The following is a 14,179-nucleotide window of genomic DNA, read 5'->3' on the forward strand; positions in this document are numbered from 1 at the left end:
GCCTGGGATTCCAAAGCCTGAGGCACAACATGGTGCTAATGGGGCCAGTGAGAGATCCAGGTCCCTTCTCTGTTTGGGATTCTAGGGAAAGGGGAAGGAATGCTAGTTATTTTGGGTGGGATGAATCATGCAAAATTAGGAGTGGCCCCCAGGCCTGTTCTAACTTCTTCATGCAACTCTCATCCGTGAATTTAGAGAATACTTCTTCTGGGCACTGTATATTTGTTTGTGTTATCTGGAGGAATTGTTCATTGAATACTTAGTGTACAGAGTAAGGTCTCTTGTTTTGTGGTTCCGAAAGGAGCTCATGCTTCGGGGCAGGAGGGTCGCACAGTTCTGGTATTTGGGGACTGGACGACAACGTTATACTCCTACTAACCTCCCATGATCTGTCTCCCTGTTGTCTCTGTGCCTGTGTCTCCTGTGACTTTCTGTTGCAGACACACTGCTGGTTTGCTGTGCCTCAAACATGGCATGCGTGCCCTTCCCTCGGGGCATCCTCACTTGCTGTTCCTTCTGCCAGGCATGCTCTTCCCTCCTTGTTCATGCTGCTTCCTCTCTCACTTCCTTCAGGTCTCCATACACAAGCCATCTTCTTCTTCTTGCTGATCCCTTCCCTGGCTAACCCAGTCAAAACTTTATCCTTTCACCCTGACAAATCTTCCTTCAGCACTTTGATCACTAATATACTGTGTATTTTGCTTATTTTTCTTGTTTATTGTCCATATCCCCCATGACAACTATAAACTCCATGAAGAAGGGCTTCCATTTGTTTTATTTACTACAGGATCCCTAACACCTAGAAACGTGCTGGTACATAGTAGTTGCTCAATAAATGTTTGCAGAACCAGTGAATTGATTATGTTAAAAGCTTCCACCAGATGTTGCCTGTCTGAGAAATTGCCAGAGAAATCTCTTCGGTTCTCTTGTTATCCTTTTACTCTTCCTGAAACCTCCCTAGCTCCACCCAAAGGTAAATGGAAAGAGTCAAAGAGGTCTGTGGCTCCAGAAACCCTAAAGGGACCCCGGAGCAACTGGCTTTCCATGAAGATGAACTTATGATGCCTAGACAGTAAGCAAAGATACACTGAATTTAAAAATCTTTTCACTTTGGTTGGCAACCTAAACCTTGTCGGGTAAACACTATAGACAAAAGCACTGTTTAGGGAAACTCACTTTATAGCAAAACAAAGAAATCAGGCTCAGCAAACTTCTGGCCAATGGTAGACTGAGTGTGTGCAAGACAGAGCTTAGCTGTTCGCAGCCACAGCCTATGCCAAGCGTCCGTCAAACTTAAAAATAGCCACTAGTCTCTATGTGCTTGAATGACTCTCGTTAAGGAATCTCTGGGTATTAGCTCTAAACACAGACCCACAACTATCTTTGAAACGGGGCTAAAATCAAGAGAGCAAAGCCATCAAGCATTCTTCCCACTGGACTATGGCACCCCAGCTCAGGCACAGGATTCGAAACAGCCCTAAGAGGATCTCTATTGTTGAGGTCAGAGTATGTTGTATGGGTAATAGAGTATGTGTATATTTTACAATTTCCCTGAAACTCAGAAGTGAATCAAATAAGCAGTTCATTAAATAAATGATTCAAATAAACTGTCTGGAACTCTGGACAGTGGTTCTGAAAGTATGGTCTGGGATTCCCCTAACAAGCAGCATCAGAATCATCTGGAGAGAGTGTTGAAAAAAAATGTGTTTTAAAGGACACATAGAGACCTGATGAATAAGCCTGTCAGGGGAGGGGCCTGACGGTGGCTCCGTGGGCCTCTCCAAGTGAGTCTTTTGGGTTGTGACTCACTCCTCACTCTCTGGTGTGATGAGAAAGGCTCTCATTTTCAAACAGAAGCACAGCAAAATCCTAAATAACCCCACCAGTTGCCTCAGAACAGGAACCATCCATATCTGGATTCCCTCTGGGAAGTGGGGCCCTTTCCTGAGGCCCTACCTTTTCCTTCAGCCATATTGGTTAAGAGAAACCTAGAAGAGTCACCACAGGAGCCAACCAGAGGATTTTATGAGCTACCCAGGAAAAGCAAGCCTAATCCCTTCTTGGCAGGTTTCTGCAAGAAAGTCAAGTGAAGGAAATGGGACTCCTTTCTCTACTTTTCCTTCCCCTCATGCAACCTCTGGCCTCCCTCCCTGTACTCTGAGAGCTAACACACCCACTCTCTACCCGGTGCGCATTTTATTAAGGAAGGACAAGATGTTTTCATTCTTTCTCCTCGGTTTTAGAGGGGAGTTAGCGCAGACAGCTTCGGACTAACAGCTGGAGTTAAATGAGCTCCTTTTGCCTCAACATCCAGGAGAGGTGCTAGGCCTGGCCCCTACTAACCCAGAATCTTCCTGGGGAAGGAGGCTGGGTCAGGCCTTGGGCCAGAGGAAGGGATCCTTCAGCATTGGTTGGTAGTGGTGCCAGATACCCCTTTGTATTAGTTCAGATAAGGGCTGCTCTTCGGAAAATTAAAACACATTTCAGTTCCCCCTTTTCCCTTCTGTCAAATTTCTAGACCTGGTGCAAAATAGTTCAGTCAATAATCCACCCTTTTGATGGTTTCTTTATCTGTTGTATAATGCTAGGGTCTCCCCCTTTTCTTTTAACTGTTGATAAGAAACACTTGAAGGAGGCTAGAGAGTACTTTGGCTGATTCTCAGAACAAAGGAGAGCCCCCACAGTTACATCTTATATAAGGGCGTGAACTGCTGGCTATTTAGGCCCAGATTTCATCATCCTTTGGGCCCCCAAAACTGTCATCCTGGGGAAAAGCTCCCTCTGAGACTGCCAGGGGGGTTTTGATACTGGGACGTTGGAGAGCTATGTTCCGTGTGAGTCATTCAGCCAAAGGCTGGAAAGGCAAGTATCCATTGAAAGCTCTCCAGAAGGAGCGGCAGCTCTTGGTGGAAACAGTGGTTCTCAGTGGGAATCTTCTCTACCAAGACTACTGACACAGGGTATGAGACCCGATATTGGCCATTGGGATTTTCATTTCCCAGGTGTGTCATGGGGCTTCTGTGCCCATTCCTGAGAATTCCTGTGCAACTGTTGCTTCATTCAGAATCTCTGTTTCATAAAACCTGTTGTGGTCATGATTTTTGCCAACTAGAAAGTTCTGGGAGGTGGACTTCCACATATTCCCTGCAGGCCCCGTTCTCTGCCTGTTTCAGTTTCTTAACTAGCATGGAGAAGGAAGAACATGAACTTTGGAAATGAATAGGCCTGAATTTGAGGTCTTAGTCATGCCATTTATTAGCCCTTTGACCTGGGACAAGTTACCTGACCTCTTTGAGCCTCAGTTTCTATGTCTCTACAACATATTTCTATGTCTCTGAGAGGGATGATAATAATTCAGTGTGCTGTTGGAAGGATGGAATTCAACAATCCAAGGGAACTGCCTTTCACAGAAGAAAGTCTCAGTAAGTGTGAGCGGCTATTGCTGTCGTGGGTGTTATTTGTACAAATTTAGAAAGCTGCTAGAGTCCACACGGTTTTGTGAAAAGTCCTGTGAATTTAGGCAGGAGTCCTGGATTTGAATCCCAGCTCTCTCTCTCTGGTTGGCCTTGTAACCTTGGCCAAAGTCATTTCATCTCTCTGAACCTTTTTTTTTCTCCTAAAACAAGAATAATGCAATCTTTTCCCATCTATCTTACAGAGTTCCTGAGACCATCAAATGCACCTATAGATACAAAATCACTTTGTAAGCTATGAATTTCTATGCAACAGTGGTGAGGGGGGCACTATGCTCTCCTTTGTTGTATCAGAGACCGATCTGTAGATAACAAAGGTGAATTATGGAGTAGGCCGCCCGGAATAAAGAAAGAGACATGACAAGGAGGCAGCCTTATAGCCATCTAAATGAACTCTTCAGCAGCCAATACGACGGGCTAACTAGGAGCTGTTTTTTTTTTAAATTTTTTTAAAGATTTTTAAAATTTTTTATTTGACGGACAGAGATCACAAGTAGGCTGAGAGGCAGACAGAGAGAGAGAGGAGGAAGCAGGCTCCCTGCTGAGCAGAGAGCCCGATGCGATGCGGGGCTCGATCCCAGGACCCTGAGGCTTTAACCCACTGAGCCACCCAGGCGCCCCTAACTAGGAGCTGCTTAACCCCTACCATGTTCAAAAGTGACATTTGTCCTGCAGGGGAACCCTATGGGCCCAGGAGTTCAATCAGCTCAAATTTTAAGCACTAAGTAGCTGATACATCCCTTTCACAAGAGTGAAAACTGATTGGGTTGCACGTGCATGCCTTCTTTTCCACACAACTATTTTTCCCCATGAAGAACACTATTGAAGCAAAATATTTGACCTGCTCATTAGGGAATACAGAGGAAGAGGAGTTGGGTTGGGAAAGTGGGAGGGGTGGGGGAAGGGCTAAGTAGGAGGATCCTCTGGCTCTAGCTCCAAGGGTGGGCTAAAGATGGCCGGTGGGGTGGATGAGCCAGGCCCTGCTAAGGTAGACTGCCTGCTGCAGGAGCCCTGGGCTTTCGCGTCTTTCTATTCAGGAAAAGCTGAGGTCGAGCAGTGTCACGGTGGCCCGTCAGGGCACACACGTTCCGCAGGGACACCTGTTCATCCTCAAGGCCTGTCTTGCCTGTACTCAACTGAAGCCCTTGAACTGGGACAGAGGCCTGGGACGCCCCCAGAGAAAGATCACTCAGGGAAGAAATAGCAAGTTTTGCTCAACCAAAACTCAAAGGGGGAAAAATACTCAACTCTTCACTCAGGGAAATGGGGAAGGAAGAGGCGGAGACAGCAAGGTTTCCGGCAATCCTTCCTATTCTGCCCCCAGGAGTTTGAAAGAAAAAAGCGATCCTAAGGTAAAAGGTCTTCTGTGTCCTTTTAAAATTCTCTCTTTATCGCTATTTTTTTGCCATTTTAATTATTACAGGTCTTAGCTCTTGAAAGAGAACGTGTTTCCTCCTGCCACCAGCAGGGGGCAGCAGCTTAGAGGGGAAAATAAAATGGGCAGCTTGGAAATATACCCTCCCCCCACGCCCTCAGCAGCCTGCCCCAGCTCCTCGCACCCACCCAGAGACTCGTATCTTTCAGTCTGACGTCGGTACTTGATGTGGTTTTCCGCCTAGCTCCCTAGTTGATCCTCAGCGAGAAGGCAGTTGGGTTTGTGGGAAAGCCTCTGAAGATAGACTACTTGGGGGTCATAATTTATGGAAAGCTTAGACTAGCATCTGGGCCAGCACATCTGGTTGGGATACTGATTACAGTTGCTTCTCGGAATGCCGCTGTTGCTGCTGTTGCTACCACTTGCCCCCTCGTGTTCACCATGATGAACAAATGAACCAGGGAGCATGGTGGAGAAAGTTGAGAAACGCTTGTGCCTGGGGTGGGAGGGGTTTGACCATACCACCCAGGAATAGACTTTCTGCCTGGCAGCCCAACATGTAACCTATTGCAAGCAAACTGAATACTTGGATTTATTGATAGAAAGTTGGTTACATCACTCTGGAAAACAGCATGAAGTTTCCTCAAAAAGTTGAAAATAGAGCTACCCTACGACCCAGCAATAGCACTACTGGGTATTTACCTTAAAGATACAAATGTAGTGATCCGAAGGGGCACGTGCACCGGAATGTTTATAGCAGCAATGTCCACAATAGTGAAACTATGGAAAGAACCTAGATGTCCATCAACAGATGAATGGATAAAGAAGAAGTGGTGTGTGCGTGTGTGTGTGTGTGTATATATATATATATATATATACAATAGAATACTATGCAGCCATCAAAAGAAATGAAATCTTGCCTTTTGCAATGACATGGATGGAACTAGAGGGTATTATGCTGAGCGAAATAAGTCAATCAGAGAAAGATAATTATCATATGATCTCACTGATATGTGGAATTTGAGAGGCAGAGTGGAGGGTGTGGGGGGGTAGGGAAGGAAAAAATGAAACAAGATGGGATCAGGAGGGAGACCAACCATAAGAGACTCTTAATCTCACCAAACAAACTGAGGGTTGCTGGGGGGAGGAGGGTAGGGAGAGGGTGGTTGGCTTATGGACGTTGGGGAGGGTATGTGCTATGGTGAGTGCTGTGAAATGTGTAAGCCTGGCGATTCACAGACCTGTAACTCTGGGGCTAATAAAACATTATATGTTAATAAAAAATTAAAAAAGAAAGAAAGTTGGTTACATTCAAGTAGGGCAAATGTTTAGACTGAGGCTTGGAAATGTTGACTATAAATAATTTAACTCTGTTTTTGACCTAAAAATACATAGCCTACTCAAATTCCAGAAAGAGAAAACCCTATGTCTTCAAATGTTACGTACTTTTAAAGAAAAGAATTTAAAAATATAAGAAGAAGGAAATAAGGGAATGAAAATAAGAAGGGTGCACTGGGGCACCTGGGTGGCTCAGTCCATTAAGTGTTTGCCCTCAGCTTAGGTTATGATCTCCTGGTCCTGAGACGGAGCCCAACATTGGGCTCCCTGTTTGGTGGGGCGTCTGCTTCTCCCTCGCCCTCTGCCTCTGTCCCTCCCCCTGCTTGGGCTCTCTTTGTATCTCAAACAAGTAAGCAAAATCTTAAAAAAAAAAAAAAAAAGAAAATGGGTACCCTAAGACAAAGCAATTAAATCCAAAAGAAGGTAGCAGTGGAGGAGCTGAGGAACAAAAGAAGATATAAGATACACAGGGGAAAAAGAACAAAATGGCAGCAGTAAGCGGTTCTTTATTAGCAATTACTATGAATGTAAATAAATTAACCCTCAAATCAAAAGACAAAAATTTGCAAGATGAATTTAAGAAATATGATTTCTTTATATGCATATATAAGAGACTCACTTTAAATCTAAAGACACAAATAAGTTGAAAGCGAAAGGAAGATAAAAGATATTCTAAGCAAATAGTAACCAAAAGAGCCAGGTGGCTACACCAATATCAGACAAGATAGACTTTAACTTCAAAATTGTTATAGGAGATCAAGATAGATTGGATACACTGATAAAAGGGTCAATTCATCAGGAAGCTAGAACAATCATAAACCTGTACACCCCAAACAACAGGCTCCCCCAAATACATGAAGAAAAATGGACAGAATTGAAAGGAAAAATAGTCCTACAACAGTAGTTACAGACTTCAGTATCCCATTTGCAATAGTAAATAAACAACTAGACAGAAGATCAATAAGGAAATAAAGGACTTGAAAGAATACTATAAACCAAGTAAACCTAGCAGATATATATAGAACATTCCATACAGCAAGAGCATAACGCATATTATTCTGAAGTACACATGGAACATTCTTCTGGATAGACCAGATGTGAGGCCACAAAATAAGTCTTAGTAATTTTTAATTATAAAATTTTATAAAATTATTATATATTATAATTATATAGAATTATAATAAAATTATAAAATTTTAATAAATTTTAAAAGATGGAAATCATATAAAACATCTTCTCTAACTACAATGGATTGAAACTAGAAAACGTAAGGAAAGCCAGAAAATTCACAAATAGGTGGAAATTAAACAACGCAGCCGTAAGTAACCAATGGCTCAAAGAAGAAATCAAAAAGAAAGTTAGAAAATACTTTCACACGAATGAAAACTAAAACACAACATAAAGAAATGTGTGTAATAAAGTAAAAACAGTTCTTGGAAATGTATAGATATACATGCCTATATTAACAAAGAAGAAAGTTCACAAATCAATAACCTAACTCTCCACTATAAGGAACTAGGAGGAGAAGAGAAGACTAAACCCAAAGCTAGCAAAAGGAAAGAAATAATAAAGATTAGAGGCAGAGATAATGTAAAAGGGAATAGAGAAACAATAGAGAAAATCAATGAAACCAAAAGTGGGTTCCTTGAAAAGTAAAACAAAATTGACTAATCTTTAGCTAGATTTACTATGTTAAAAAAGAGAAGTCACAAATTACTAAAATCAGAAGTGAAAGGAGACAATCACTAGTGACCTTAAAGAAATAAGAATTATAAGACAATACTATACATAATTGTATATCAACAAATTAGATAGCCTAGGGGAAGGGATATATTCTTAGACACACCCAATTTATCAAAATTGACCCAAGAAGAAAGAAAATTTGAATTCATCTATAACAGGTTAAGAGAATGAATCAGTAATCAAAACTTTCCAACAACAAAAAAGACCTGGACCAGATGGCCTCACTGGTGAATTCTACCAAACTTTTAAGGAATAATTCACACCAATCCACACCAATAATTCACACCAATTCACACCAGTTGAAACAAATATTTCAAAAACAATGGAAGAGATAATACCCCAGTTCTGTGAGGCCAACATTGCCATGATTTCAAAGCTAGATAAAGGTATCACAAGAAAAGCACACTATAGACTTATATCCCTCATAAAAACACATGCAAAAATGCCAGCAAACCAAATCCACCAGCCTATTAAGTCAATTGTATAGCATGCAAGTTGGGATTTATCCCAGGATTGCAAAGAGGTTTGCATATGAAAATCACTCAATGTAATACACCATATTAATAAAATGAAGGAAAAAAATAACATGATCATCCCAATGGATACAAAAAACATATGACAAAATCTAAAATCTTTTCATGCCAAAAACACCTAACAAACTAGGGATAGAGAACTTATGTGAAAAATGCATAGCTAAGATCATACTCAATGGTGAAACAGTGAAATCTTTCCCAAGATCAAGAATAAGACAAGGACGTTCACTCTTAGCATTTTTTTTTGCTCTTACCACTTTTATTCAACATTCTACTGGAAGTTCTAGCCAATTAGGTAAGGAAAAGAAACAAAACCATGCAAATTGGAAAGGAAGAAGTAAAACTATATCTACAAATGACACGATCTCATATGTAAAAAATTATATATGTATATATAGTTGCAGTTAATATAATTATAATAGTCAGGTGGGGAGTTTCAAAGAGAAATGGAAACTATAAAAAAAAGAACCAAATAGAGGGTGCCTGGGTGACTCAGATGGTTAAGCAGCTGCCTTTGGCTCAGGTCATGATCCCGGAGTCCTGGGATTGAGTCCTGCCTCAGGCTCCCTGCTCAGTGGAGACCCTGCTTCTCCCTCTGCTTCTCTCTCTGTCTGTCTCTCATGAATAAATAAATAAAATCTTTTTTAAAAAGGAACCAAATAGAAAATCCTAGAACTGAAAATTACAATGTTTGGGGGGAAAAATCCCAGACAGATTTTGCATTCTCATAAAAGCAGAGAAAATACCAAGTGAATTTATAGAGAGAACTCAATAAAAGAGGCAAAATATGAAGAGAAGAAATTAAAATGTTAACAAAAAATAAAATTCTAAAGAATCCCCATAAATCTAGGAGAGCTAATAAATGAATTAATCAAAATTAAAAGTTACAGGATCAACACACAAAAATCACTAGGTATGAGCAATCCAAAAAGGTAATTAAGAAAACACTTCCACTCACAAAATCATCCAGAAAAAATACTTAGGGTGTCTGGGTGACTCAGTTCATTAAGCGACTGCTGTAGGCTCAGGTCATGATCCTGGAGTCCCAGGATCAAGTCCCACATCAGGCTCCCTGCTCAGTGAGGAGTCTGCTTCTCCCTCTGACCCTCTCCCCTCTCATACTCTCTCTCTCTCATTCTCTCTCTCTCTCTCAAGTAAGTAAATAAAATCTTTAAAAAAATACTTGGAAATATGTTTAACCAAAGAGGTGTGAGACTTGTACATATAAACTACAAAACATCACCAAAAGAAATTAAAGACCTAAATAAATGAACAGTCATCACATGTTCATGAGTTGGAAGACTTGATGTTAAGATGGTGATACTCCCCAAAGTGACCTCAAAATTCAATGCAATCCCAGTCAAAATCCCAATATGCTTTTTAAAAAAAATTAAGATATTATTTACCTATCTGAGAGAGAGAGAGAGAGCATGCACACAAGCTGGGGGAGGGGCAGAGGGAGAAGCAGACTCCCCACTGAGCATGGAACCAAATGTGAGGCTCAGTCCCAGGATCTGAGATCATGACCTGAGCTGAAGTCAGACACTTAACCCACTGAATCACCGGTGCCCCTCCCAATGTGAACTTTAGAAGATATGGAAAAACTTATTGTAAAATTGATATGGAATTGCAAGAGACCCCAAAAAGCCTAAACTATCTTAAAAAAAAAAAAGAAAGGAACAGAATAGGAGAATTCTCACTTCCTGATTTTGAACCTTACTACAAAGCTACAGTAACCAAGACAGAGTAGTACTGGCATAAGCAGAGACATACAGATCATTAGAATAGAATTGAAAGTCTAAAAATAAATCCATTCTTCTGTGGTTAAATGATTTGCAGTAAGCGTGCTAAGAACATTAAATGGAGGGAATAATACTCTGTTCAACAAATGGTGCTAGGACAACTGGATAGCCATGTGCAAAAGAATGAAGTTAGACCCTCTCTCGCGCCATATATTAAAAAGGACTCAAGATAGATCAAAGACTTAATTATAAGAGGTAAAACTCTTAGAAGAAAACATAGGGGTAAATCTTCATGATCTTAGATTGGGCAATGATCTCTTTGACATGACACCAGAAATACAAGTACCAAGAGAAAAAAAAATCAATAAATTGGACTTCATCAAAATTAAACTATTTTTTAAAATGTTATTCTTTTGAGAGAATTAAAAGTCAACTTACAGAATGGAGGAAATATTTGCAAATCATATATCTGAAAAGGGTCTAGTATCCAGAATACGTGCAGGACTAATAACTCAACAATGAAAAAAACAAGCAACACAATTAAAAATGGGCGTAGGCCTTGAATAGACCTTTCTCCAAAGAAAGATATTCAAATGGACAATAAATACATGAAAAGATGCTTAACATTGTCAGCCACTAGAGAAATGCTAATCAAGACCACAATGAGATACCACTTCACAGTCGCAAGAATGACTATTTTTTTTAAGTGGAAAATAACAAGCATTGGGCAACTTTTGCAGATATTGGAACCCTTACACCTAAGCAGGGGGGAATATAAAGTGGTGTAGCTGCTGGGGAAAACAGTTTGGTGGTTTCTCAAAAAGATAAATATAGAATTACCATCCCATCCAGCAATTCTGCTCCCAGGTATGCACACAAAAGACTTGAAAACAAGTGTTCAAACAAAAACTCGTATATGAAGCTTCGGAGAGCATTATTCATAATAACCAATAGGGAGATAGGACCCAAATGTTCATCAGTTGATGAAGAGCTCAACAAAACACGATATATCCATACAATGGAGAGTTATTCAGCCACAAAAATGATTGAAGTACTACAACATGGTAGTACAACCTCAAAAACCTCAAAAACTTTGTACTAAGGAAAAGAGGCCATATGCAAAAGGTCATATACTGTGTGATCACATTTCTTTTTTTTAAAGATTTTATTTATTTATTTGACAGACAGAGATCACAAGTAGGCAGAGAGGCAGGCGGAGAGAGAGGGGGAAGCAGGTTCCCTGCTGAGCAGAAAGCCAGATGTGGGGCTCGATCCCAGGACTCTGGGACCATGACCAGGGCTGAAGGCAGAGGCTTTAAGCCACTGAGCCACCCTGGCGCCCCTGTGTGATTACATTTCTATGAAGTATCCAGAATGGGCAAATCCAGAGGCAGAACGCAGATTGGTGGTTGCCAGGGGCTGAGAGGAGAGAGGAATGATACATAGGGGGCTTCTGTCTGGGGGAACCAAAACCATTCGGGAACTAGATAGTGGTGATGGTTGCACAGCGTAGTAAATGTACTTAATGCCACTGAATTGTATAGTGTACCATGATAAGTTTTGTTATGTTTATTTTATCACAGTGAAAATGTTATCTTAATTCAATCCTTCTACCAAATGAGACTAATTTGTCTGATTTAGCGGTATTCTACAGAAAATACATATAGTCTAAGTCCATAAATCAGTGAGCATCCATATCCCCCTACCACCTGCCTGTGCTTTAACTTTGTTCCTAACTTGATTGTTTTTTCTTCTTGTTGACACATCTAAAAAAGGTTACTTCATTCCATAGGATCTTCTAGCATCAAAGCAGTTTTGTGCTAACTGACCAATGATCTTTATTATCAATTAATTACCTATCAATAACCAAGGTTGATTATTCTAAACTCTACTTCACTTTAAAAGTCCTTTCAAGTTTGGGATGCCTGGTGGTTCCGTTGGTTGAGCCTCTGACTTGGTTTCAGCTTGGTTCATGATCTCAGGGTGGTGGGATCGAGCCCCGGGTTGGGCTCCGCATAGGGTCTGCTTGTCCAGCTCCCTCCCGCTCTGCTCCTCTGCTCTCTCTCTCATAGATAGATAGATAGATAGATAGATAGATAAAATCTTTAAAAGTCTTCTCAAGTTCAGCAACAACCAATTAAATTAACCACACATTAGTTTGAGAATGGAAGTATTGATATGGGCACCATCTATTAATTTTTCAATTGTTGATGGATATTATTTGGTTGACCAACCTAGATGTATGAAATGTACATGTCGAATGCTTTTTCTTATAGGTGCGTGTCTACCAAACAATACTACATGCCCCGACCTTTGAGATTCTGGCATTCGAAAACATAGAGACTTTACTTCCACAAAAATCTCCATTGTTTTCTTCTCAAAAGAACTGAAAACACCTGCAAACTATTATTGTTTTCTGAAATACTGTCTTCCATTGCTTATAAACCAAAGTGCTGATAATTTCATTTGTAAAATTGGACAGAAAATGTAAATCACTATGCAAATCAGAAGTCAAAAATGGCTGCTCCTTCCTCAAGTGGCCCCCTAGTGCTAAGCCACAGCAGAAGAGAGCAAAAGGGATTATGCTTCTGACCTGGATCCCCCAACCAAACCTACCACTTGGAATGTGGCTAACACTCACCTTCCTCATTGACATAATCTTGATTGGTAAATCTTTCCTCTGTGGGATCTTAGGTGACTCCTCATCAACAGAGGTTTCTTCAAAGTCAGCAGAGGTTGTGTGAGATCGGATCAGAGGGGGACTGCTGCTTGAGTGGCGTCGGCGCAGTGAGGGGAGCTGGGAAGGAGGAGAATAGAAGGAAAATGTTAGAACTTGTGTGCTTTCCTTCAAATTACTGGTGTCCTATTGTTGCTTAATGGTTGCAGTATCAAGACCCCAACATGGAAAAACAAGCCATGGAAAGAATCTCCTTCCCCTCTGTCCTCACTTTTTGACCTGTGTAGACCAAAGACCAATAGGCTTGAGTCACTCTCTGGGCTGCAGCACACTTTTGCTAATCCCCAAAGACAGAAACTTCGAACTGCTTGTTTGATCAAAACCAGAATTCTGGGGGCACCTGGGTGGCTCAGTGGGTTAAAGCCTCTGCCTTCAGCTCAGGTCATGATCCCAGGGTCCTGGGATCGAGCCCCAAGTCGGGCTCTCTTGCTCTGCAGGGAGCCTGCTTCCTTCTCTTCCTCCTCCTCCTCCTCCTCCTTCTTCTTCTCTGTCTCTCTCTCTCTCTCTGCCTGCCTCTCTGCCTACTTGTGATCTCTGTCAAATAAATAAATAAAATCTTTAAAAAAAACAGAATTCTGGTGTTCTCTCTCTCTGTTGCTAACTATAAATCTTCTTTGAGTCTGATCTTTGTTTTTATTTTGTCCCTGTCTTCAGAAGTCTGGTTCTTATGGAGGTTGAGTTTTGGGGTTAAGATCTAGGCTTGGCATCCAAACTATAATCCTTGCTCCTATCATTCCAGGAATTGCCTGGATCAGATCTTGACTCTGTTGGCTGTTTATCTTAATCCTGTCAAGATCGATCTTCTGGAATTATTAGAAAATCTACAGAACTAGCCTTGCTTTGAACTACTTTCTTAGTTTTCCTAAGGGGATGAAATGGATCATTTGGGTTTCCCTTGGACTTCAGCACACTAATTTAGTTCATTCCAATTTGAACCTCATGATACACTTGAATCTGACATGCTGGCCTCTGCCATGGTCATTTGGATGTGGATCTAAATCTCTCATTTGATCTTTAACAAATACTGTTAAGCATCTACAGTGGGCCATACTCCATTCTAACTAAGCATTGGGCCTATAGCAATGAACAAAACAAAATCTTTCTTGTCTTGGTGCTGACATGCTTTTTTCTGTCTCCTGCTCAGGACAGATGAGTTTCAAACTCTCAAAGTCAAAGACAAGAGGCCCCGAGGAGGGTTTGTCCAAGGTTCTGCCCCTGGATCACTCCTGGCTAGTGTC

The 14,179-nt window shown here is 41.1% G+C and overlaps 1 protein-coding gene across 1 annotated transcript in view; it reads right to left on the bottom strand.

The window, feature by feature from the left end:
- KIAA1210 (KIAA1210 ortholog) overlaps positions 1–14,179 on the bottom strand; it is a 67,486-nt gene that overhangs the window by 16,230 nt on the left and 37,077 nt on the right. The window contains 1 exon segment of the mRNA XM_032844780.1: positions 12,846–13,001. Coding sequence (XP_032700671.1) covers positions 12,846–13,001 — 156 coding nt within the window.

This window comes from Lontra canadensis, unplaced genomic scaffold (genome assembly GCF_010015895.1).
Source record: "Lontra canadensis isolate GAN:19392208 unplaced genomic scaffold, GSC_riverotter_1.0 scaffold155, whole genome shotgun sequence".
NCBI classification, from domain to species: domain Eukaryota; kingdom Metazoa; phylum Chordata; class Mammalia; order Carnivora; family Mustelidae; genus Lontra; species Lontra canadensis.